This window comes from Anolis carolinensis, chromosome 1, assembly GCF_035594765.1.
Source record: "Anolis carolinensis isolate JA03-04 chromosome 1, rAnoCar3.1.pri, whole genome shotgun sequence".
Lineage (NCBI taxonomy): Eukaryota > Metazoa > Chordata > Lepidosauria > Squamata > Dactyloidae > Anolis > Anolis carolinensis.
The window spans coordinates 238,063,098-238,090,347 of NC_085841.1; the positions used below are offsets into that span (position 1 = coordinate 238,063,098).

The following is a 27,250-nucleotide window of genomic DNA, read 5'->3' on the forward strand; positions in this document are numbered from 1 at the left end:
TGAAGTTGACTCAACCACTTTGCAAAACAGGAGTTGCCCCAAGGCACTTGATCCTCCAAGTTCAACTCCCAAAAGTCTCAACCAACATGATAAATTGTCAGGAATTCTAGGAGTCAAAAGTCCCAAATCAAAGTTTGTGAACTCCTACCATAACACTACTGGAGTGAGAGGGAAGTCATCTCGTCTGCCCGAGTCTAAGTCTGTAGGCCCGTTGATGAACAAGCGGAAGCAGGACATGGTGCTTAGCTCAGCTAGAAGGTAAATAGTGTTGTGCGTTTGCATGCTGTTCGTTTTGTGTAGTTTCATTTTGTCTCATTTTTGTATTTGTTTCCGTTAACAAACATGGGGCGCCTATACGAACAGAATTTTTGTCTCGCTAATTTAAAAAACGGAATTTTTTGTGCCATTGGCGGCAATGGGAGGGCTTCAGAGGCTCGTCCCCCGCTCAGATTTAGGGCTAGAGGGGTCAAAATCGCCACACACAGAGGAGATACCAACCCTTTTTAGCCCACCAACTTTTGTTTTAAATAATTTTTATTAAATTTTGAAAATAACAATAAAATCCACCTTAGTGGGTTAGGAAAGTATGGAGGGGGAGAAGGGGTGGTAGAAAGTGAGGGGCAAAGGGATAATAAGGGGGGGGGGGGTCGGAATCCTTGTCGATTCTTGACTTCCATTTTTCTCTATAAAGTTGTCATAACTATTTGTATTATTTATGTTGTTGGTATCATTCATTTTTTTGTGTCGACAGTTGACACTTCTCCTTCGTGTTAAGGGCTTTATTCTAACTTTTTCTTTCTTCATCCAGTCCTTTACCGGTGTCCATCTATCCTTTTTTTTGGCTTATTTTGTGTTGTTGATAGCAAGAACGTTAGATAGTCCATATTCATTATATCCCATATTCTTGTTATCCATTTTTCCACTTTTGGTATTAATTTCTGTTTCCATAATCTTGCAAGAACTAATCTGGCAGCTGTTGTTAAGTGTGTAAAGATTTTGTCTTCATTCTTTCCCCATTGGTTATTCGTCATGCCCAATAGAAAGAATTCTGGGAGTAGTGGTATTTCTATCATTAAGATTATTTGACATTTATCATGGATTTCCCTCCAGTACGGTTTTACCTTCTCACAATACCACCACATGTGTAGGTACGATCCTTCACCTCTTCCACATTTCCAGCATTTAATCTTCTTGCCTTTGGTAAATTTTGATATCCTTTTTGGGGTCAGGTGCCACCGATAGAACATTTTACACCAATTTTCTTTCAGTTCATAGGCATATGTGTAATTTAATTTTTTTCCCGCATAAAAGTTCCCATTCCTCTAATAATATAGTTCTTCCTAGATCTCTTGCCCAATTTGTCATGCACTCCTTTATTTGTTCCTTCTCAGTGCTCCATTCCAATAGAAATTTATATATTCTTGCAATTTTCCTCTTTCCCTTGTCTAATATTACATCCCATGGTGTTACCTTATCCTCAAATCCCTGAATCTTATCTTTATTGAAATTTTATTTTAATTGATAATATTTATTTATTTATTTATTTATTTATTTCAATTATTTATACCCCACCCTTCTCACCTGAGGGGACTCAGGACGGCTTACATGTGGCAATTGATGCCGTTACACTGATATACAATGAACTAATACTGGAGCCAGGTTAGATTACCATATTTTAATTTTAAAATTGCTGCTTCTCTGAGACGCGGGAACTAGGGGCAGCTAACAAAGGATGCCCCCAGGCAGAAAGTAGCCAGTAGAATAAGCCATTCAATGCAAATTAGGGTGATTAACGGAAACATTTACGCTGGCCTCCAATTGACAAGAGTTCTTCCCTCACCCTGGACTTCCCACAGATATATATAAACCTTCCTTGCTGAGTTTCTCCATACCTCACAACCTCTGAGGATGCCTGCAATAGATGTGGGCGAAACGTCAGGAGAGAATACTTCTAGAACATGACCATACAGCCCGGAATACATACAACAACCCAATAGTTCCTCATGTTGTGTGACCCCCAACCATAACATTATTTTTGTTGCTTCTTCATAACTGTCATTTTGCTGCTGTTATGAATCATAATGTAAATATCTGATAAGCAGGATGTATTTTAATTCACTGGACCAAATTTGGCACAAATACCCGATATGCCCAAATTTGAACACTGGTGGGATTGGGGAAGGGGGGGGGGGACTGATTTTGTCATTTGGGACATTTGGGAGTTGTAGTTGCTGGTATTTATAATTAACCCATAATCAAAGAGCATTCTGAACTCCATCGACGATGGAATTGAACCAAACTTGGCACACAGAACTCCCATGACCAACAGAAAATACTGGAAGGGCTTGGTTGGCATTGAGCTTGAGTTTTGGACCTGTAGTTCACCTACATCCAGAGAGCCCTGTGGACTCAAATAATGATGGATCTGGACCAAACTTGGCACGAATACTCAATGCGCCCAAATTTAAACACTGGTAGAGTCTGGGAAAAACGGACCTTGACAATTGGGAGTTTTCGTTGCTGCGATTTATAGTTCACCTACAAAGGGGTTCCTAAGAGCATCAGAAATATGTGTTTTCTGATGGTCTCTGGCGATCCCTCTGACCACCCCTTGCGACCCCCCCCCCCAGGGGTCCCGATCCCCAGGTTAAGAAACACTGCTCAAGGAGCTAGTAGTAAAGGAGGGAAAATTTTTGGGCCCTAAAGTCCTGGCTCTAGGGAAGCAGCTTTGAAGGGCTAGTAGTGGCAGTTGTCATGGAACTGGAATGACTTACATGAAAGAAAGTGCATGGTCATATTTTCCATTGCACTATTGTTGGTGTAAAGCCCTCTATACCAGGGCTTCTTAAACTTTTTCCACTCATGACCCCATTCTGCCTAAGAAATTTTTACGTGACCCTAGGTATATAGGTATAAAAAATAGGTATATTTTTGTGTAGAGCTGAAGCATTTTCTTCAGAGTCCACAGTAAAAACACTAAACGTTGTTACTAACAGATTTGTGTAAATGGGTGGCTTTCTGAAACCTTTTATTGTTGCCAAATTTATTGCGATCCCAACATAGAGGTAAAGGGACTCATTTAAGGTCAGAAGCCACAAATAAGAAGCAGTGTCCTTTACAGTCGACTCTTTGGAGTGAGAAGAGACTTTCCGAGTGTCACTGCGGCAAGTTGCTGACAAAAGAGTAAAGCTGATGGCTAAACAAACAGAGGCTGCATCAGGAAATGGTACATGTTTCTACTTTTAATGTCAATGATTGCAGCAATTCCTGGCTCTCTATTTCTCTTTCACATTTCCTTCTCTGGGGTTGCAGCACCCAGCCACATTCTTGTGTAGACGGGAAGATGGTGACATGCTCTAGGCTGCTTCACTTTTGGGATATGTTCAGCTTTTGTGAAAAGCTATAGCAGTTGGCTTGTTAGCACACTTCTAAAATCACACTATTAACACAAGTTGCTTTTCAGTCATTGGAAAACAGTCAGGGACCTTCCTTCAGGAAAGCAACAGACCCGCACTAGGGTGCATGCAAGTGGTGGGGCAGGGTGTCCACTGAAACAATCGTAGGCAGGAAAAGGAATCTAGGAACCGTTTCCCCTCTTAATGGTAGAGAGAAATCAACATCCTGGTAAAAAAAATGGAACAGCAGTACAGGATGAGCCTTTATCTCCAGCGATCGTAACTGTACAAAATAGGGGATTTTTCTAGAAAAACTACCAAGTTGGTCTCAAGCTAGCCAGAAGCTTTTTTTTAAAAGAATGTGCAGAACTCTTAAGCTCTGACAAGATAGTTGAGTGGCTGAACAACACAGACAGTGAGGGAGGCAGTATTTCAAAAGCACCTCCTATGATCCACGGCCACTGCATTTTATAGAAAGCAGGGCAAGCTCTGGTCCCTCATTTTTAAAGTCCTCTATAAAAACTTATATGATACCTTCACTGTGATCTGCTTACCTCTTGCCAACCTGCTGGGTAGCAATGTGTATATGCATGAAGTGGGTTGCCCTGGCAGATTACGCCAAGGGCATGAGAGCCCCCAGTGAGTTAAACCCTTGTGCCGGCAGGACTGATGACTTGAAGGCTGGGTTGCTGACCTGAAGGTTGCCGGTTCAAATCCAACCCGGGGAGAGCATGGATGAGCTCCCTCTATCAGCTCCAGCTCCATGTGGGGACATGAGAGAAGCCTCCCACAAGGATGGTAAAAACATCGAAACATCCGGGCATCCCCTGGGCAACATTCTTACAGACAGCCAATTCTCTCACACCAGAAGCGACTTGCAGTTTCTCAAGTCACTTCTGACACACACAAAAAAAAACCCCAAGTACATATGCCCCCCTTCCAAAACTTATATATATGGCAACTATTCAGAGATGTAAGGCATTTACGGTGAACAACTTCAGAAACAAAACTTGGAAATATTACTTTTTGGTACTACAACTCCGAGTCCTGTATCCAGATATAGTTAGAAAAAGAACTTCGCCCAGCTCTAAGAGAGCACATTACAATAAGGAAAACCGAGAAGTCTTTATCACAGTTTATGGTGCTACTCTTATAGAGCAAGTTGCCTGTATTTTCTATGCTGTTCTATAATAAAGGATGTCACTCCTAGATACTCTTAGTGGCTCTTTAACACAGAGTATATGTTTGCCAAATATACAGACATCCCCCTTCAAATGTTTCTCCTACAAGGATCAAGATGATGCTGGCCTGCTCTGGTTGCAACCCCAGCTACTAAACAGCCTTTTCTCTGCTGTGTAGGAGGTACTATTGCTATTCAGACTTCTGTCTACACACCAGCTGAGCCAGTCCTGGTACAATGGAAGCAGCTTCTCAATTTCCTCAGCCTGTAGCATGAAGATCTGCGAGATTTTGTGAGGAAGCTATGATCTCTTCTTTGAGAAAATGACGATTCTGTTGTTAATTTGTACTGGCTTTCAGGCAGACATGAATTCTGCACTTCATAAATTAAACAATTAATGGGAATTTGCACATACTTGCCTGTTATAATGTAGTTCTGCTTTTGCTAAAGAGCAGAACAAGTAATGCTGAAGCTTCTATTCTGAATGTTCAAAACGTCTCTTGGCTCCCCCCCCCCCCTCCAAAAAAAGTGGAAATTTCATGAAGCATTGCCTTTCAAGACAACCTCTTTGTCTTGTACCAAAATTGTTTTGTGTTTGTCTGGGATTGAGAAGTATGCACACACTTGGCTTTGAGATTTAAAAGCTCTTGGAAATTTGGGGTAAGATCCAAACTTTCCAATTAGTTGTTCCAGTTTAATAAATTCACTGGACTGTTCACTTAACTAGTGGAGAAGATAAATCCAGCAGAAAGAACAGAGGGCAGCCGCTCCTTCCCAGCAAGTGAAATATTTGCTTCAAAGGGTTAAGAATCTCATTCACCCCAAGTTGGTTTTTAGGAGACTCCAACGGCTGCAGGAATTAGGAAAAAGACGTTCTCTCATGCTAGTAGCAGAATATTCACATTATGTTATATTTAAGCACTTTTCTCCTACATCACCCACATCAAGGTCTTGTTGTGCTCAAGGGCTGACAGTGAGTTCACTAATCTCCACTTTGAAAGCACATTTTAAACTTGTTCCTGTCATTTCTCATTGAAGCTGTACATCTGCAAATCAGCTGTCCAAAACCAACAGATTTGTAAATGGATAGGAAATTATATATTCCTTGCTCCTCTTATAAAATTTGTGGAATGAGTACTTAATTTCTGTGTGTCCATTCAAGCACAACTATCTGATAAATAATGCATAGAAAGTTTCTATAAACATCTTATCTAGACTGAAGTTAGAGAGAAGAAGCCAACTTGATTCTAAGACATTACTGCCACATTTAAGCTTTGTTGTTTAGTCATTCAATCCAACTCTTCGTGGCGTCATGGACCAACCCGCACCAGAACCTCCTTTGGCCTTCCATTTTCCCCAGCATCATTGTCTTCTCCAAGCTTTCTTGTCTTCTCATTATGTGGCCAACGTACTTCATCTTTGCCTCTAATATCCTTTCCTCCAGTGAGCAGCTGGGCATTATTTTCTGGAGGATGGACTGGCTGGATCTTCTTGGGGTCCAAGGCACTCTCAGGATTTTCCTCCAACACCACAGTTCAAAATCATCTATCTTCCTTCGCTCAGCCTTCCTTATGGTCCAGCTCTCGCATCCATAGGTTACTACAGTGAATACCATTGCTTTAACAATGCGGACCTTCATTGCCAGTGTGATGTCTCTGCTCTTCACTATTTTATCAAGGTTGGCCATTGCTCTCCTCCACATTTAAGCTAGTCCCATTATATCGCTGAGGGAGAGGTATGTCCAGAACTATTGCAGGTAGCACAAGACCAGACTTCAGCACAATCTACCCTGCCTTGATGTGTAAGACAGAAGGAAGGGAGTAGTTGTGGAGTGAGTACTACCAGTGAGGAATTCCTCACAGAAAGCTGTAGAACCATGACTAAGGCACACCAATACAACACATGCCATTCATAGAGCCAGTAATAGCAGATGAAAACACCAGCACTACAGGTGTACCTCTCAAAGTCACCTTTGTGTAGATTCTCCCACAGCTTATACCACATCAGCAAGTGTAGATGATGCTCCAAAATCAGAAGAGAAACAAGAGATGGCAATTCCCGGAAGTGTGTTAATTTTCTTGCTTTATTAATGGACATGACAATCCTGAGGGAGAGGCAGACAGTGAAATGGAGGAATCAATTCCCTGCTTACCCTCTGTGTTCCATACAGTCCCCCCATTCCTGCTGAACATTTATGACTTACTGAAAAAAAATTTACTTTCCTTTCATTTGCTATCAATGTGAGGTGAAGCCTGAAAACAGAAACACTTTCAGACCTCTCCTGGCAACATCTTCTACTAATAATCTCTAATCCTGGGAGTTCCAGCTCTAGAGTTGTCAATCAGCTCTGGAGATGCATTAGTTATTGATCGCAAATGAAGACTGCCTTTTGCCCACTTCAGTTGTAAGACTATTTACTCTTCTACTCCATTCTCCTGAAGAGTACAGTTAACATGTATCTCCATGCAATGCTTGAGAAGAACCATCATGTGCCTACAACTGCTATTTAAAAGCCAGCACCTTTAAACAGGTCTCAAGAGAACAAGATAAAGTCTAGGAGCTCAATCAAGATCCAAAGGGTCCTTTTGCAGTCCTGGAGCTCCTGTCCTTGTACAAGGCTAAAGGGATATTGAAGGCATGTTCCTGGGGAATTTTTCATTATAGACTAAATCTTGCCCTTAAAAAACAAATAGAACCCTAACTACAAGAAAAGCAAAATATATGGACTCCTTTTCATTCAGAAAGCATGTAAAGGGAACCCATCGAGTCAAGGGCAGGCAACTGTGGCAAAGGGGAAACTCACAGAGGGCCACAAAAGTGCATTTTCAATTCAGAATTTGCCTGAATTCTCCCTCCAGTTTGTCCTTCTGGATTAACCAACTGTTTTCTGAACATTCAAGTTGGTTTGGTGAGTCAATGAGGTTAGCTGTCTGATACCACTCCACTGTTTTGATCTTCCATCCAAAATTTTAATTTAGGGAATTTGGGGTCTGCAATAAAGGGTTTGGAGACTGCAGCCATCTTTTTTGCTTCCATTTCAAACAAACATGAGATATTCAATCATGCCCACCACTGTCAGGAATGCTATGATGTAATTAGATCAAAGAGTTTTATGTACAATCACTACTGGACAGGTAATAAGAAAGAAATTAGTATTTTTTAATAAAATGCACAGACATCATTACATAATTGTCAATCCCACTCCTGGGCAAACTAGTTTCATTTGCAAGGAAAAGAGTTTTGCACAGATATATATTTTTGCCACTGCCTCATTTTGTTGAAAGCAAAATGAGACCTTTCAGCAAACTGAAATACAACTCTATAGTGTAGCTTATGCACACTATTCTTCACTTTGTGTATCTTTTCAGACGTTGATTCTGCTCATGCTGTTTTTGTAAGCTAGAGTTCAATCTCTTGGCCTGCAGTACTTAGACAATCTCAGGGATTGTGAATGAACAAAAAAGACATTTGCCTGTAAGGGGATGGGATGAGGGCACCAGCTCTTACCAGGCTGGTATGCAGCTGGTTAGAAAGCTGCCCTTCCAAGATGCTCAGTATAGTGCAAATCAAACAACGTTGGTCTGCCAGAACGCTAAGAGATATCAACATGCTGCACTATTTTCAAAACCCCAAACTGCTCCTGCTTTCCAGGGGCCCAGTCTCCTCACAGGAGCAAGCAGCACCCATATCCAAGCATATACTGCCACCACCACTGCCATACAAGCAGTAGAAAACAGAGATTTTTGGTATGGCCAGCAGAGTCCACTTGAAATTCACACACATAAAAGTTGAGCCCAATTTGGAAAAAAGAAACCGAAGTTAGCTCCGTGGCTGGGCCTCACCACAACCAAGAAACCTTCCAGCACCCATGGGCTGAACAGCACGATGAGACCCTGCAGGAGATCTATCAAGGCAGTGGTCCTCTCTCAGTTAGCAGCACTTTCCTCTTTTGGACTTGGGACAGGCTTCTTCAAGAAGTGCATCACCGCTTGCACCACCTTGCCAGGGGAGATGTTGTAGACAGGATGGGTAGGCTGCTGTTTAGAACAAAACAAAACAAAGTCGGAAGTTAATGTTGTAATTGATTCTGCCCCCCCCCCCAAAAAAAAATAAAATAAAATACTGTAGCAACAGAAACCAAGGAAGTTATGTTGCTCAATCTACTCTATTCCCTTATTTTACTTTTGTTAGATGGGGGATGTGCATTGATTAACTCAACTTCTCAGTCTCTACATTTTCTCCAGTGAAGTCAAAATGCCATATGCAGCTTCCTTCCTTCCTACTTTCATCTTTCCCACACGTGGGATCAGTCAGCCTGAAAAAGGGAAGCCTCTCCCTTCTTCACCTTTTTGCCTGTACAAAGATATATGGCCTCTGACTACATCTTGCTGAGGTGGAAAGGAAGGGAGAAGTCTTTATTCTATTTCAATCATGGCACAACTTACCAGCCGATTCTCTGGCACTCCTAAAATAACTTCATGAAGGAGGTCTCCGCTACCAAAATGCTGCGCTATCGATAGTCCACTCAGGCAATAGCAGGTATGGTAAAAATCCCGTGATCTGGAGAAAGAAGCATGCATGAAGCTGGAAGCTTGGGTCTTCTAGGGCGGGCCCGCGTACATGGATATGTGTACTAAATGTAATGTTCCACTGGAAGCAAAGGTATTTTAAAACATGTTTATGGAAGGGATTAAAAATAGAAGCTAACTGAAATGCTGCTCTTTAGTTGAAGAACTTGTGTGGCCTGGTAGAGCTTGTAAAAGTTATTTTATGGAATTCTCACAGAATTTTCCAGCTCCTGTGGCACATGGGATTTCAGGCAGGTACAGAAATCTTTTGGTACTCCAATTCAGCACCTCAAGCTTCTCAGCTTTCATTTTAATGAAGCAAGTTTCTAACATAGCTATGTAAATCTTTTAGCATTTATGCCCAGGACACCCAAGCTGCTTTTGGGGCTAGGGGTGGACCAAAACTGTCGCTACTTGTAGAGATACTCTTACAGAACAGTGAACACATCAACTGCACTACATTAAAGTAATCACCAACAATAACTGAAGCAGGAACCAATGACAAAATAATTAATGATATTCAGTGTGACCAAAATATGCATATATGATATGTGGTATGAATGGAAGAGTGAAAGAGAGCTAGAAATTTGAAGGCCTGCAAACCATTAACTACCTGCTCAGGAAGTGTAATTAAAACCTGCTAACGAGACCTGAAATAGTTGACCTGCCTGGCAAACTGTGATAAGAACTGTGACTGATAAGAGAAATGTTTACATCTGTTAACATCTGTCAACATTTGCTAACTTGATGAACTTTTGGGGCAGAGCTGCTTGTGTTTGCTAACACCAATCAAGAGGAATCAACATCTGGTCCAGGAAACTGAGGATATTCCAGGATGGAAGACGTCTATGATTCATTTACAACTTTGGGACAACATCATCAGCAAAATATTGCTATATAAGTGACCTTATGATAATCCAGAAGGTGTGACAGACAGCGACGCTGTTCGCCCGCCATGCTCAGTGGAGATGGTGTACTTGGGAGTGGCAGATCTGCTATGGGAAAGCAGGATTCTGTTCACTGTTTGGGGCCTCCTTTTCTCAGGGAAAGAGGAAGGAGTGCATTTTGAAGTCTTGGTCTTTTTGAAGTTTTGGCGTATTGGCGTTTTGGAACTATGTCTTGGCAGGCAGCAGTGGAAGCTGGGTCTGGCCTAAGCAGGTGCTTCTCCAAGAAGGGAGAAAGAATATGGTAATATTTGTGTGCATGAAGATGGATGCATGTTGTGTGTGAATGAAGAATGAAAATGTAACTCTCCCCTTTTGTTTGTTTCTTAGCCAATGTAACTGTAGGTTGTTTGTGAATCCAATGTAGTTGCATAGAATCTGTATGTCTGTATGTCTAAATGTTGTTCTTTGTTGTTCTGTAAAAAGTTCTGCTATACCTCTCAAACTGAAACTGCAATAAAAAGAACCTATGCTTTAAAGTTATTGAAAAGTTATTCATAACATTTTTGGTGTCAGAAGTGGGATATTCTGTTCAGTCTGAGCAGGATGTTTTAACTTTTGTTGTAAAAGTCTTCATGACACAGTGTTCCATCACTACTTCGCAGTTCACTTTTCGTGGATTCGCTGTTTCGTGGTTTTTCAATAAACTCTAAAAGAATATTATAAATAATAAAAAATACAATTTACAGCCTAAAGAAGGAGTAAGGAGAAGCCGAAAGGAGAGAAAAGAAACCCAAGTGGCAACAGGAGGAGGAGGAGGCGATTTATCAACACACGACTGGTTGATAAAGACTTAAAATAGTGTATAACTACTAAAATAATGTATAATTATTAAAATAAATATAGTGTCCCTACTTCGTGGACTTTCACTTATTGCGGGTGGTCCTGGAACGTAAGTGAGGGAACACTGTATTGCAAAACTGAGTAAATAAAAATATATACAACCCACTCACAAAACAAAGGGAAAACAATATAAAATCTATTAAGCAAATGCGCAAGTGCATATAAGACCTCCTTACAAATCCATCTGGCCACTACACTGACTTTAGAGCAAAGACACTTAGAGAAGTTAAAAAACAGAGGATTGCGTACATTGTGCTCTCTTCTCAAAAAAGACAAAACATGCATAACTACCACATTTGAGGAGTAGACTCTCTACTTGCACAAAACCTGGAGTTAGTGAGGTGATCACATTTATTAATAACAATACATTATTTGGAGTATGAGACCAAAAATGTTTGGAAAAAGTTCCAAATGGATATCTCCAAGCTGAAGAAATGGACTCTAAAATGATAGATGAATATTAAACAAAAACAAGTGCAATGTGATGGATTATCATGGCAAGAAATCCCAACTTCACATACACCTTGATAGATGTGATCTGGTGCCAAATTAGTAAGGACTTTGTGGTCCCCTCGGGGAGAGAGGCCGGAATAGAAATAAAGTTGTATTATTATTATTATTATTATTATTATTATTATTATTATTATTATTATTATTATTATCATTATCATCATCTCTATGAAAATGTTAACCGCGTATGTGGCTGCTGTTAAAAAAAACAGAAAAGGCCTAACTTGGACATTAATTAGAAAAGGAATAAGAAATAACATTTCAGCATTCTGGCTACAGAGTTCAGACCACTAGATGAAATTTTCCAAATTGAGGCAACTTTGTGCTTTCCCAAGGTTGCAAATAAGTGAAAATAAATCCCTTTAATCAAGAATTATCCAGCACAGGACATTACTCACTTGCCCGGTTTGTCCAAAAGGCCGCCTGCAGGACACTGGCAGCAGAGCAGGATATATTCTTGCAGTGCCTCCTGGTCAAACATCCAGTGTGTCATACTGAGGGAAGGATCACCTGAGAGGTTAAAAAACAACAACACAACCCCAACTGAGTGTTCAGCCATTCCAATAAGTGGTTCAAGCACAGTGTGCCACTGTGACCTACTAAAGTTACTGCTGAAATTTATTGTCATAATGCCTCCCTTTCAATCTTTCCTTGCTTCTTACTTTTGACAAGGAGAGAGAGATACTACCGCTCTGAGCTACCAGACTTCACTGGCAGAACGTGAACAGGCAAAACGGTTGTGATGGCAGTGAGTGGACAGAAAGGAAAAGGACAGGTTGAAAGGAAGCCTTCCTGGAGAGCTCACTAGATATGGCTAGAGACAAACGTGTCACATGATTTAATTAATTTGTGAAACCCATTTGTGAAACTATATTAGTTCAGACTATCATTCCACCTCTGAGGCCCAATTTCTGGAAGTCATTTGGAGTCTTCTTTTGCTTTCCTTTCAAATAAAATCCATAGAGCAAACATATGATTTTTACACCATAGTATTAATGTCTACTTTTGATGGTTAGCACCTGATGGATTATGAATTCACACCCTCTTCAACCAGTAGAAGGGGCCCTGTCACATTTAGAATAGTATGGGATCCCACTGCCAGGAGTCTCTCCTCCAAGCTGTGCAACTATGGAAAGGGATTCACTATGACTCCTATCCCACAATGTGTTGCTACAATGGCCCTAACTGTCCTATATTTTGGGCAGGCTGATTCGATGGAAAGCAGCACAACAGTTCTGTGTGACTAGTGCTACTCTTTATCAAACCAGCTTCCCTTCAGTCTCAAGAGGGCAACAGAGGAAAAAGTAGCAGTTGTATATCTTCTAACTGGTGAGCCTGGGCCAGCACTGTCTCCCAACACATTTGTTCTTTATTCTGAATCCCATAACACACTACTTGCACTGGGTGTCCTCAGGTCCTCCTAAATAGTGGAAAGTACTTATTTCTTTTGAACACGAAGGGAATGAGAAAGCTGCAGTTAACACACATACCTGAAGCTTTGTGTTTAAGCTAGGTTTCTGCATCGGGGGAAGGAAGGGCATAAACAGACCCAAACAGCATGCCTGGAGAGGCATTGACAAGTCTGTGATGTTCAAACTTACCTCTGGCATGTAGTGCTCGATGTAAGAGAGGCAGTAAACCAGCCTGCCAGAATGAATAGCAGCCATCAACCAGCTTGTTGCAACGGCCCTGAAACCCACCTTCAAATCGCATCTGTCGGCTTGTGACCCAGTGCTGGTAGGAAGAGGAAACAACCCGTGTTACTGCTCAGCATAGTCATGGGAGTCACCATACACTGCAGGGAGCAATGTACTTAAGTTTAGGGGAATATGTACCCTCCCTTTCATACTGAATTGGTCTACTGCAGTGAAACCCAATGTAACTAGGTTGACAGGTATACCGTAAAATGGCTCTCAGTGATTAAAGAGAAAGGAGGAAACAAGTCAGAAAACATGAAGAAAAATTAGACTGGCAGACATGAAAGATCTGTACAAAATTTCAATTTAAGATATTGATGGACTGGCAGAAAAGCCGAATGGAAAGAATAATGTTCTCAAAGGCAGAAAAAAAGAATGAACTGGCAGAGAACTACATAAAATTGCCATTTTCCCTCAAAGATAAACATATACATTCTGATTAACCTCAGAAAATCACCTGGGTCATAATCAAATGCCTATAATATCTTTGTGCAAGGATAAAAGGTGGGTCTTTTAAATAAATAAACAAAACATTTCTGCAAGATGGTATTTTAGATCTCAATACCTTTGGTTAGTAATTAAGGAAAATCAAAAGCAGTAAGAGATACAGTCTCACTTATCCAACATAAACAGGCCAGCAGAACGTTGGATAAGTGCAAAAGTTGGATAATAGGGAGGGATTAAGGAAAAGCCTATGAAACGTCAAATAATGTTATGATTTTACCAATTAAGCACCAAAACATAATGTTTTACAACAAATTGACAGAAAAGGCAGTTCAATACACAGTAACCTTATGTAGTAATTACTGTATTTATGAATTTAGCACCAAAATATTGCAATGTATTGAAAACTCTTAATACAAAAACATTGACTACTAAAAAATTGACAACAAATAAAGATGGAATTGTTGCCTAGAAAAACAGCTGTGGGTCTGGGTGGGAAGCAGACTGTGTTGGATAATACAGAATGTTGGATAAGCGAAGGTTGGATAAGTGAGACTCTACTGTATTGCCAAAAAAATGTGGATGAGGACATGGATAAAAAGAAGCAAAGAGCAGGTCTAAGGAGAATAATCATTCATAGCCTGAAGAAATGTACTTGACTCCAAAGAAATACAGACATTTTGGCACGATGAGAGTCACAGCACAATGTGGTCCTGGAATACAGAAAAAGTAGAGCCACACAGAAATACTAGCAAATGGTTACATACCAACAAACTTTTCAAATTCAAAACATCTTCACTTTTCAGGATGACAAGCGCTGCCAGTCCACAGAAGGTGTATCCTCCATGAGCCTCCATACCAGGGACACCACCAATCCCACCTTCCCAATTCTGACATCTAATTGAAAAAATTAAAAACACAAAAACAAGATGTGTACTCTTAACCCCAAGACAGCAATCCCAGAAAAATCTCACTCCTCTACTTAAGCCTTGAGTTGCCTTTGCGGTGAGAAGAGCGGGGTACAAATATAGTAAATAAATAAATAAATAATACCACTAGCATCTTAAAACAATAACTGAGGTCGTACACAGAGGCTCCCAACCTCAGTGCAAGGATTCAGTAGGTTGCTGCGATAGTCCACAGGATGGCCTGCTGTGTCACTGCAATAGACCCCAGGAAACACTGCATCCTGATCACTGCAACAGCCACCCCCAATGGCCTCTCCCACTCTCTCTCTCTCTCTCCCTCCCTCCCTCCCTCCCCTCTCTTTCTCTCTCTGGTGGAATTACTTATGTATGTCACTAAAAGGATGGTAACCAAAGAGTGCCAGTTTTCCGAGGCAAAAAAAAAAAGATTTTTCTTACCTTGCTATCCATTCTGCTGTTCTTTCAAAAAGAGTTGGTGTAATAATGTTGGTAAGTGAAGCCACTGATGCAGCACAGTAGGCACTCCTAAGAGTTAAATATAAGAGTAGTTAAATTCTATAGATGGTTGAAGAATGCAGATCTGCTGCTGCTGAATGAGTAGAAGCTCAATACTTAAGCTGCACTATCCCCTAAAGCCACCAGACCTAATCTTGGAAGCTAAGCAGGGTCAGCTCTAATTAGTACTTGGATGGGAGACTGCTAATGAACACCAGGTACTGCAGGTTATATTTCAGAGGAAGGAAATGGCAAAACCACTTCTGAGGATTCCTTGTCTAAAAAAATCCTCTGAAATTTATGGGATAGCCATCAATTGGCAGTTGACTTGAAGGCATATCCACACACATTCAAAATGCAGCCATTTCTGTAGTTATAATAATACACCCAGAACTGAATCTGAAGTCTCCCCTTGAAGAGACATTGGCTCAAAGTATTCGTGAGCTGTACATCTTTGATCAATGAGAAGACATTAACTGTGCATTGTGTCTGATCGGTATCCCTCTATTAATCCACAGATTCAGTGAGGCAGAATGGGTGAATTTGGTGACTCATGTGCACCACTTCTCAAACTCTCCTCCTGAGGGTGGGAGGATCCCTTTCCTCTGATAGGATCAAAAGAACTGCTATTCGCAGGAGGGTACCAAATGGATCTGGTCCCATCCATTTATTTGGGAAGCAAAACCACCCTTGAGGAGGCAGCAAGAATTGAAGTTATCCAGGAAGTTGAATTCAGAAGTTTATCTCAAAAGATCAATTCCTTCCTTTCATCAGACTGATCTACCAAAGGACCTGGGGACTTAGATTTATATGAATAGCTGCAAGAGGCATAGACAGTTATAAAATACCTCTCTCTCATTCTTCCACAATATTCTACCAAGGAAGAAACTTTCATTTATTTGCTTTGATCCTGCAATTTGCACAGCTGAATCTACAAGACGCTGTTAAATTTTTAAAAAACGGTTTGCTTCTTCAGCTTTAAAAACTGCTGCACCAAAAGAAACTTTGACATGTGTGCCATTTTCCCCACTTACAAGCATATCACTCTGATGAGTCATAGTCATCACCCTTTTCTTGCCAAGCCAGGACTATTTAACATCACCAAAAATGAAGCAAGTCACAAGCTCCCCTATGTTTGATTCCAGGATTTTTTTTCATTGTTCTTATCTAGCTATGCAACCAATGCTTGCTATATCAAGATAAAACACACTTAGACTATCATTTCTCCAGAAATCTTTTAACAAGGAGAAACTGCTGTTTTGCATTATATGTGATAAATACTTCCATTTTTCCAACATACCTGACATCTACTTCTCCCCCTATGTGCATGATGAAGGAGCCGTCAGGCTGTTTCAAAGAATACAAATACTCCAGAAGCTTCTCCCTGAAAATCAAGTTCAGAAACATTGCTGTCTATTAGAGAAAAATAAGACCAGTGTGACCTCCTCCCCACCCAAAGAAAGAGAAGTATCTTCTCTTTTTGGTTGTTGAATGTTTAAGGTGCTGGGTATGCAATAAAATCAAGGTTGCTCTGTACACATTGTGATCCTAAGGATTCATTTTAATGACAGATCAAAGCTGCGCTCACAACTCTTACAGGAAAGTGTATTCCTGGCAAACTCTGTTCATTTCAGAAGCTTAATTTGCCTAGACAAAGCTATTCTGATTTACCATGAAAGATCTGGGCAATAGAAACCTTGTATTCCACCATAGGTCACCTAGAAATGTTCCAAAATATTCGAATCAGTCTTCTGCCCACTTCTGACCCAAAACAATGGTTGTCACTTTTGTGGTCGAAGAATGCTGGAACTTCGCATAAAAATCCTGCAGAACATCCACTGACTTTTACTCCCATCTCTGCTAATAAAATTGTAGAGGAAGACACTTCTTACTAAACCTGATCATTGATCCTATTAGCCTGGTACTCTTGATGGTACTTGACACGGGGCCTCCAGAATCATTAGCTGGAATTTTTTCTCAAATCTACCTGGTTCTTTGTTCCTACAATGTTATCTATCTGTTCCCAAATTCCTAGGCTTGTAATATTAAGGCTGACTTTGACATTCTGGAGTCTGTCATACCATTACCTTGCCTGGAAACTTAAATACAAATAAATATTCACACAGACAGAGACTTATTTTGAACATGCAGTACTGAAGGTCAGAGGTCATTAATGGCATCATGAGATTAGACTAAGATATGTGTCACTCATGGTCAAGCCCAATTTTAAAGGAATGGAATGTGTCTGACTAGTGTAAAAAGGATAAAGTGCAGAATGAGAAATATATAAGGTGGCTTTTCTCAACCTGGCACCCTCCAGATATGTCAGACTACTGTTGTCATTCTCACCTGACAATGCAGCCAACAGTTTGGTGAAGGCCACTGCGAAAAAGTGCTGACAAAGAAAAAGTCGTTTCCATGTCTTCTGCAGGTAATGAACGTAATTGTCTACTATCTGAATAGGAATATTTATTTATTCTACATCCAAACTAAAGCCTATCCCTTTTACACACCTATGTGCCTTTTTAAATGGTGTGCATATTTTGTAAAAAAAATGTATCTTGTCTACAGTATGTTCATGGAAAATTAAATTTGTTTATGACATTTTCTGCAATCTGAATCTACTGCATGTTTAAACTACATTTCTGGTAGATCAAATATCAGGATAGAAAAGACAAACAGCCCATCACGGGCTGCATGCTGGCAACACATGAGCACAAGAGGTACTGCCACCTGTCTTCTAGAGCATCTTTGGCCCTCTTCTCTAGGCCTAGAGTGCAAGAAAAACATTGCACCAAATTTAAATAGAAGAGGAGCCAAGAAAGACTTTGGCTTCCACTTGAATAGGCCTGCTAGTAAAGATACACATAACCTGTTACATGGAAAAGGACAGAATAAATATACTTTGGACAGCCAGTTCAGGAAAGCATTATTTGTTTTTTTACTTCTAAAATGTTACTGAGGGGAATCATTTTGGAAGATTTAAAGGAATTTTTAATTTTAAAAACCAATGCAAAAGTAGATTTGTAGAAACACACTGCTAATGAGCAACGTTGTAAGTTACCATTGAATAAAAAGCAATGGAATAAATTACATTTAAATCATAATTATTGAAAATATATTTTTAAAATAGCTTCTAGGCTCTGATTTTACCTGTTGATAACATTGTATGCCTCTTCAGTGCCAATAATACAAAGAGCATTGACAGCTGCATAAGTGGGTGCAAGATGTGGGTGTTGGCCAGGCCCCCCGCCAAAGCCTCCACTGGGGCTCTGACAGTGACTCAGAAACTGGCACACACTAGACATAAAGAAAAGACCAAGGTTAGTTTAAACAAATAGAAAACACTAAGCCTTCAGTTGTTTGGTTTTTACTGTACTTCCAACCTCACACACCCACACATGCATATTCATTTCCAGAGCAGAGGCATTAAGCCCTTTTCAGATGTCGGTGGAAGGGTCAAGGAAAGTGCAAACTGAGTTAAAAGACTGTAGGTGGCAAGCATTTTGTAAATCATCACATGTCCGACAGGATTTCAATGCTGGGTATTGGTATCTTTGCACAAGACATGGAACAAACAGCCTGACACTCTTCCTTCTTCTTAGAGTTGGAAGAGACCACAAAGGCCATCCAGTGCAACTCCCACCATGCAGGAATCAAAACACTTTTAAACAGGTGGCCACCCTGCCTCTGTTTAAAAATGTCCAAAGAAGGAAACTCCACCAGATTCTTGAATTCTTAGGTGTCTCTCTAGAGCAGTGGTTCTCAACCTATGAGTCACCAGGTGTTTTAGCCTATAACTCCCAGAAATCCCAGCCAGTTTATCAGCTGTTAGGATTTCTGGGAGTTGAAGGCCAAAACATCTGGGGACCCACAGGTTGAGAACCACTGCTCTAGAGCTCCTGCAGATCCCACTTGCATCTCTGCAGATTGGTGAGGCTCTTCTTCCTCTTTGCCAATCAAATCAACATCTGTAATTTGTTAGCATTAGTGGCCACATAATGGCTGGGCACTCTTTCAGTACAGAACAGTTCCTCTCGCTCGCAGCCCATATGCAACTAGAGGCAGCTTTTGGTTGCTTCGCCCCAAGTTCCAACATCTCACATATCTTCTGCCTGACAAAGCTGATCTTCCCATGAATTCTTCATAATTTCCAGCACTCTGCCTGGTGTTGATTTTATAGGAGATCCATTCCCAGGTCTACACAATGTTTGAGCACGCTGGTTCTTCTGGACTTGTTGCTGAATGCTTTAGCAGGTGATGTCAGGTATTTGCATATTTTATCTTTAACAGTCTCATTCACACTTTCAGACCATTCTATTAATTCCAGTCCTCCCACCTGCTTGCTTTCCCCCAACACACCATGCAAACACCATATAAATACAGAAGGACTTCCCATGTGGATGGCCACTAGGACATGAATGAGCTGTTGCTACTACAAATACCAAGATGCTTTGAAAAAGCTGAGATCTGCATTGATAAAAGAACTACTGCCACCAATGAAATCACAGTTCTTCAAGATATAAAAACGTCTGCCTACATGCGATTTCCATGGTCTTCCCATTTGTGGGTTTTTTAAAAACCTATTTATTAATGTAAGTCACCCTGAAAATAGTTATTTACAGATTCAGTAATAAATTGTAATGATAATCCGAGTACTAATAATGTATAAAAAGAAACATTTTCCCCTGCTGGGAGCTGAAGCTGTGCTCTCACCGCCACCATCTATGGTGATCACAAGATGCACAGAAAACAACTACTCAAGAAGCAACGATTGAGAGGTTATTGTTGGAGTGAGATGAATGAGACAATGAGCTATTGTATTTCAAAGAAACATTCAAATGCATCAGCAGGGACATTGGGAGGTTAGGTCAGAGACTTACACACTGTGCATAGATAATGAAGACTTCTAGGAATCCTTTTCTACTGTTATTTACAAGTGCAAAAGGCCATTTCAAGTGATGTTGACATTGTGCGTCTTCAAGTCATTTTTGATTTAACAACAACCTAAAGTAAAGTTATCACAAGACTTTATCGGCAAGATTTGTTTAAAGTTTGCCCTTGCTTTCCTTTGAGGCTGAGAGAGCAGGATTTGCCCAACCAGTGGTTTTCCATAGTCAAGCAGGGATTCACACCCTGGTTTCTCAAGAGATCGAAGCCAACACTCCATCACACTGGCTCTCATTCAAACTACAGCTAGCACTCATTTCTCTTACCTGAACTTTTGAATTCTGATTTTAATTTTAGCTTCTTTTAAGTAAAACAAAGAACTGTGAAATCAGAGATTTCTCAAAAACCGCTTTGGTTTCTGTGCCTCCAGCAGGCTGTATCATTTTTCAGTTTCTCTGAACAAGAAACTTAAATAAAGGTACTGAGACTTACAAGGCACACATTCTACTTCTGCTATTATAAATTATGGTGTTACACTTGAAGCATGTCATTATATATTCTGCTAAAACAGAGTTTAGGATGGAAACAGAGCTTACTCTGAAGCGACCGATTCTGAGATAGGTTCCTCCAGCAATTCTAGACTATGCAGGATCCAGTAGCACAGCCAAGGCCGGCTGGCATCCAGACACTAGGAAAGAAGAAAACACCAGCTGTTCAAACCCATCTCTGAAATAGCTGGAAAGGCTGCATTTGTTATACAACAGCAGGGCACAAAAATGACACAAATTAGGGTGGTGATTACTGGGGCACAATGACTGGAAGCAAAACAGAACATCTAGAAGGAGAAAGAGCACACATTTATGAGAGGAATCATAGAATCACAGAGTTGGAAGAGACCTTGTGGGCCATCCAGTCCAGCCCCCTGCCAAGAAGCAACTCCCTGCCAAGTAATTTTCATGCCTCTTTAAAGATACCTTCATTATTTGCACAGCATGAAATTAAGAAAGTCCACAACCTTTGTTTTGCTGGCTTATAAAAGTATCCTGGCCATAACAAGATCAGGTCTTGTGGTACTTTTTAAATTCCGGACAAAAATTAAACAGATAAATGAAAGCCCTAGTGTCACATTACCCCCAACTAACTCTATGATTAGAAACAAAAAAAAATCCAGGAAAGACAATAATACAAGCTCCTTTGGCCTGAAGGTGTTATTACCTCATAGGCATCTGTCAACTGCCTTAGTCCTCTCTTCAGGTAGTGAAAGTGTTTATCCCGATGCAAAAGAAACCTGAAGAAAAGAGCAACATTTATACACCAGATTAAAATTTTGTAAAATAATTTGAATGAGGCCCAGATTTGTCAATTCATTCAGAAACATAATATGTTTATACCTGCCTTATATATCCACTCTGAACTTCGATTGCAAGGTTTTTTGTCTAAGAATGTGCTAGATTAAACCAAAGGTCCATCTAAGCCAGTACTCTGGCCAACATCCAAAGAATGGCTTAGGCTCACAGAAATGCCTTGTACTCACTCAGATGAATTTTTAATCTCCCCACAGCATCCTCTTTGATAGCTGAATCCAAGACTCACCACAAACACCTTTCAGAAAACTCTCTCAGTTTCTCAAGAGCAATTTTCCATGCTGCACTTAGTGAAAAAACAGAGCAGGGATTTTATTTTATTTTAGGACTACACCATTCAGGATCCCCACTAACCAAATGGTTGGAAACTGTTGGAGCTGAATGCACAAATAACTTTCCAAAGTTCTTCGAAAAGCAAATCCTTAGATTCCTAAACATTTGATAGCAGCCAACTAGATGTCCTCAAAAACTTATAAGCAGGACACAATGAAGCTAGCTGTCCCATGACCCTGCAATCTGAGATGCATTCGTTAAACATAGGGACAGCAATCTTATCACAACTGGAGCCACTGAGAGACCATGGATCTGTCTAATCTCTCTTCAAAATCTTCTGGGACAGCAGCCATAGCATCCCATGATACTCAAGTCTGTATGTTGATTCCTGAGTAAATTCCTCAACAAATACTTGGCTCTGCATCTACTAGACAGTCAAATCCATCCACTATGAGGTCAATGAAATCTAAACATTGTTTTGGAATGTAAAAACAATAACTTTTAAAAAAGAAATGAAATAATGATGAAATGAGTGGCAGAATGAGTAGCCAGATGAGATTTTATTTTTTATATATATATATATATATATATATATATATATATATATATATATATATGGACAAGGCTGTTCAGAGAGCAGAAAAAGGAGCTAAAACTGAGGTGAACAAGCCAACTAGAGAAGATCTGTGAGGGACAACTAGACACACACACTGGAGCGAGTATCAGACCTGATCACAGATTTACATACAACACACATATTATTAACAACAGGAATGCACATTTTTACACCTACTTCTAACCCACTTTTTAACTGTTGTACTTTCCATTGTTTTAATGCTATTTTATTTTAACTTGCCATATAGGTAAAGGTAAAGGTTTTCCCCTGACGTTAAGTCTAGTCATGTCTGACTCTGGGGGTTGGTGCTCATCTCCATTTCTAAGCCGAAGAGCCGGCGTTGTCCGTAGACACCTCCAAGATCATGTGGCCGGCATGATTGAATGGAGTGCCGTTACCTTCCCACCGGAGCGATACCTATTGATCTACTCACATTTTCATGTTTCGAACTGCTAGGTTAGCAGAAGCTGGGGCTAACAGCAAGCGCTCACTCCGCTCCCCGGGTTTGAACTGCCAACCTTTCAGTCAGCAAATTCAGTAGCTCAGTGGTTTAACCCGCTGCACCACCGGGGGCTCTGGTTACTTGCCGTATACTCCTGTATAAATCAATTTAAAGTATAAGTTGATGATAGGTTTTGGTGCTAAAATTGTGGATTTTGATATAAGCCATGGATAAGTCGAGGAACATTCCTGAGAAAGGAGAAAGCACCAGTGTCCCCTCAGTGGGCCAGCTGCCCCTGTGCATTGTCACCATTTCCCCAGCCAGGCATTCAAATGGCCAGAGGCAGAGCTACAGCAAATAGAGAGGGCCAGTGTTTCTTTTAGGCTCTTCTGGGACAGACTAAGCTCTTGCTTTTTGCCATTCTGCTCAGAATATCATGAACTACTTTAGGACTCTTATTATAAGAAAGACAATATATAAATAAATACAAGGTGTAGTATATCCAGCAGGCACTGGAATGACCAGAACTGCACACCCTATTCTAAAGGTGGGTGCATCACATTAACAAAATATTATGTAATAATACAAAGGAATCCAAAGAACTTCATATGAGGAGGCTTCCTCATCCACTTCTTCACCTGTCCTAGTTCTCCTTGGGGATAATGGGGCACTTCTCAACAATTTCTGCTAGAGTAGCAAAGTTGTTCCCAAAATCTGCACACAAATCAGTATTGGTAGGCAAATTAAAATACAAAATTCTTAGCATCTGTTCTGCTTTGACTGTGTAAGGAGTCAGCACGGTATAGTACTGCAACTTTAGAGACCAGGTTTCAAATCTTTGTTCTCAGTCTCTCAGCCTCAGGGAAAAGCAAATGAAAACTTCCTCTCAACAAATCTTGCCAAGAAAGCCTCATGATAGATTTGCCTTAGGGCTGCCATAAATCAGAAATGACTTGAAGGTTACAAAAACAACACAGAGGAGGAAATGCTGCACAGGTATAGCAACTTACCTGTCATGATGATTTGTCTTGTAAGCATCAAAGACTTCTTGGACTATGTCTTCTACTTTTGTCTGCAGATGGAAAAGACATTAAAGGAAAGAGGGAAGGGAGAGAATACATGTTAGTACGAACATGTAAAAATCCTAAAGCAGCAATGGGAAATGTGAAGCTATGCACAACAGCTCCCACAACCCCTCACCATTGGCTATGCTGGCTTGGGTTAACTGGAATTGTAGTCCAAAACCTCTGGTGGCACCAGGTTATCAATCCCTGCTCAAATGCATCCAGAGCACAGCACTGCCTAAGCAATTTTGATCACAACACAAGGAAGAAATATGGCATTGCATGCAATGTAACCAAGTGTCTAGGAACAGCCAAGAATAGTTGATGTCAGAATGCAGAAGAGCTACTGCAATTCCAGTTCAGAAACTCAACACAGAGGCTGGTGCAAAGCAACAGATGATGACTTTAAGATCTAAACTCAAGCTTCCTATACTAAGGAACCACAAATGTCGAGTGCCCTCAATGCCTTCAAAAAGTCCTAGGATCAATCTCTGAGATCTCTAGGGAGGACTAGGAAAGATCCATATGTGAACCCTGTGAAGCTGCTGTCGGCATAAAAAACATTGAGTGAGATAATCCAATGGTCTGACTTGAATGAAAGCAGATTTATAGCAACAGTAGTCATCAAGGAACACACATTTCTGTTCCTGGTTTGAAAATGTTATTTCTTGTTTAATTGTGCTGTACTTACTTTGAAAGTACCGTAGTTGTTATACTTTGTTTTTGTGTCTGTCACAAACTATGTTGAATCGGTTGAAACTCAATGCGAGAATCATTGAAAAACTATAGCAAAATGTGCTGCAGGATGTCCCACAAAACACACTTTTTGAAAGTTAATAAGCTTTTTTTTTCCATGTTTTATTATATAACCAATTAGGAAATGACATTTATAACCCAGGAACAAAAATCATGTTACATAGCATTATGAGTTTTGATATGACCAATGGATAAGTTGAGAGTTATTCAATGAAGGGAAGGGGTGGCAGTACAATACTTACATTGACTTATGGATGTCAACCCACATCTTTCAGGTTAATTTTTTGACTAAAAGGTCTAGATTTTTACACTACCACACAGTATATTGCAATCATTTCAATGTATGAGTTGCCTTAAGTCCTTATATGGGAGACAATTTATAAATAAAATAAATTATTATTCTCAGGCCAGATTCGCTGTAGGAGACAAAGGAACATTTTCATTTGTACCTCATCTTTCTTCAAACACTGGAACTCAAAGTGGGTTACAAATCAAAATAAATACAATATAATTAAAACATACAGAGAGCCAACATTAAAATGGAATTAAACTGCTGACAATATTTAAAAAGCCAAACAGACAACAAAAAATGTTAAACAGCAATCTGAAAAACCTGTGTGTCAGCGAATTCAATAATGGGTAAAAAAGAAAGGAAGGAGCTCAAACAATTCAGATGGCTGGATAAACAAAGTTCTCTCAAAAATTTGTACCTGTACCAGCCTACCGGTAATTTCAATAACTTGCCTAATACAATGAAATGCCCAGACTGAGTATCCACAGGGCAAGCTAGACAGAAGGTCAATAATGACAGAAAGGGGAAATGGACAGCTCAGGTTGCAGATATCTTTGGAGCTAGTAAAATAGAATCGTATTTACAATTCCAATTAACATTTCTCTGCTAAATCTGTCAACACTCTTGTATTTTCTCGCCGTTTCTCAGATTTGAAAAATGCTCCCTTCTCCATTAAAGGTCAGATTCCAGAGAGAGACAATTGAGCACAGATTCCCCTTTAGAAACATCTCAGGTCTCCAGTAAGGAAGCCCAAGCCCAAGCCAGTAATCATGTCAATGGGATGACAAGTGTAATTTCTACGGCTTTGGCCTTAACAGTGAGAGCAACACAAGCCAGCAATCAGCCCCCAAATCCAAGACTGGTCATGCTGGGCTTCTAATAAAAAGAACTATCTTGCCAGCTATATTTGTTTTGATTGGGGGGGGGGGGTGGAATAACCACCTCTCCAAAACATTAGGAAAAGTATTTCATTTCCTCCCAGATTCAGAACGCAGGATTGGGGGGAAGTTCACACGCATTCAGCAAGTAACCAGGATTTTGAACATTTTCCCATGGTTTCTTCTGCACCTTCATGATAAAACATTGACAAACACCAATTATTTCATAAATTAAAAATGCACATTGCCCATCTAGACAATTGATTACAGAATCCAGGTTTTCCCATAATTACATTAATATTTCCATTTGCTGTAATTAATTTTCACTACTTCAGCATAGACAAAGTTAGAACATATTAATGCATCAACATTTTACACAACAAACAACAATCCAGAGCCCTATGAGTTCATCATCAGTCCTGGAAAGTTATCCCCTGCATCCTCCAGTGGTTCATAGCAACTGAAAGAAAGTGTCAGACTGACTTTTACTTACATTTATTTTGAAAGAAGAAAATAAAAACAAGCATTCAAAGAAACCTCTCCACAAGGTTTTGGTAAAGTTACCACTACGGATATTTCTCAGCCACTATGTAGTTTAAACTAGATTTTAGATCTATGTTTATAATGAGTTTCAGAAATTCATAACCTCAAAACTGAAATGTTTCAACACCAGTGTTTATTGTTATCACATTCTGGAAATGGATTGTCTTGTTTTAGGAGGACACAAAAATCTTTGTTGGCACAAGCCACTGAAGCATTCTGAGAAGGGTTTAACAGGCTATCCCCAAGATTTCCTGGGTCAAAAATTAAATTCTTAAAAATTATGCCACCAGCCATATAAAAAAACAAACAAACTGCAAAACACAATTTTATTCTGCTAGAAAAATTGTTGTAAATGTTTATCATGATAGGAAACAGAGAATTTAGCCCAAAGAAGTGATAGAATTAGTAGTGGAAAGCAAATGGTGTTAAGCTTGTGTTTATGGGATAATTTTGGCTCTCTTCTTTACTACTGATGTTTTGGTGCTAAATTCGTAAATACAGTAATTACTACATAACATTGCTGTGTATTGAACTGCTTTTTCTGCCAAATTTGTTGTAAAACATGATGTTTTGGTGCTTAATTTGTAAAATCATTATGTAATTTGATGTTAAATAGGCTTTTCCTTAATCCCTCCTTATTATCCAACATATTCGCTTATCCAACGTTCTGCCGGCCCGTTTATGTTGGATAAGTGAGACTCTACTGTACAATATAATCTCCACATTTGCTGGAGTTAGGGGCATAGGACTACATGAAAATAGGAACACTGCAATGTTTTTAAAACTTTTTTTTAGTCAAGATAACACTTTTCTAGGAATACCTAGGTCCTCTAGCACGACTCTGGTCAACTTCTACCTGACACTACCCATATATTTGCACTGGAGGACCTATAAATGCCTAAAAACTATTGTCTATAAGATTCTCTAGATCAGGCATGAGAAAACTTTAGCCCTCCAGGTGTTTTGGACTTCAACTCCCACAATTCCAAACAGCTGGTAAGCTGAAGTGCAAAACATCTGGAGGATCTAAGTTTGCCCATGCCTGATCGAGATCCTCGGAGCTAATTTTATGGTCAAGGAGTCACACTGCTGGGCCTACAGACTCCTAGAGATACCATGTTAATCAAATA

The 27,250-nt window shown here is 40.0% G+C and overlaps 1 protein-coding gene across 3 annotated transcripts in view; it reads right to left on the minus strand.

Moving 5' to 3' along the window:
* Window positions 1-7,713: 7,713 nt before the first annotated feature.
* fntb (farnesyltransferase, CAAX box, beta) overlaps window positions 7,714-27,250 on the minus strand; it is a 30,104-nt gene continuing 10,567 nt past the window's right edge. Inside the window, exons 1-12 of one of the 3 annotated variants that reach the window (XM_062967206.1) lie at window positions 23,788-23,806; window positions 23,598-23,659; window positions 21,108-21,180; window positions 20,489-20,580; window positions 18,156-18,302; window positions 16,303-16,386; window positions 14,946-15,032; window positions 14,349-14,478; window positions 13,042-13,174; window positions 11,839-11,950; window positions 9,021-9,135; window positions 7,714-8,612 (exon numbers count right to left, since the gene is read on the minus strand). In XM_062967206.1, the coding sequence (XP_062823276.1) occupies window positions 8,502-8,612; window positions 9,021-9,135; window positions 11,839-11,950; window positions 13,042-13,174; window positions 14,349-14,478; window positions 14,946-15,032; window positions 16,303-16,386; window positions 18,156-18,302; window positions 20,489-20,580; window positions 21,108-21,180; window positions 23,598-23,659; window positions 23,788-23,790 (1,149 nt within the window). In that variant the 5' untranslated portion in view covers window positions 23,791-23,806 and the 3' untranslated portion in view covers window positions 7,714-8,501. Of the gene's footprint in view, window positions 8,613-9,020; window positions 9,136-11,838; window positions 11,951-13,041; window positions 13,175-14,348; window positions 14,479-14,945; window positions 15,033-16,302; window positions 16,387-18,155; window positions 18,303-20,488; window positions 20,581-21,107; window positions 21,181-23,597; window positions 23,660-23,787; window positions 23,807-27,250 lie in introns of those variants that run through there. The other 2 variants (XM_008111613.3, XM_062967207.1) reach the window with 2 other exon arrangements.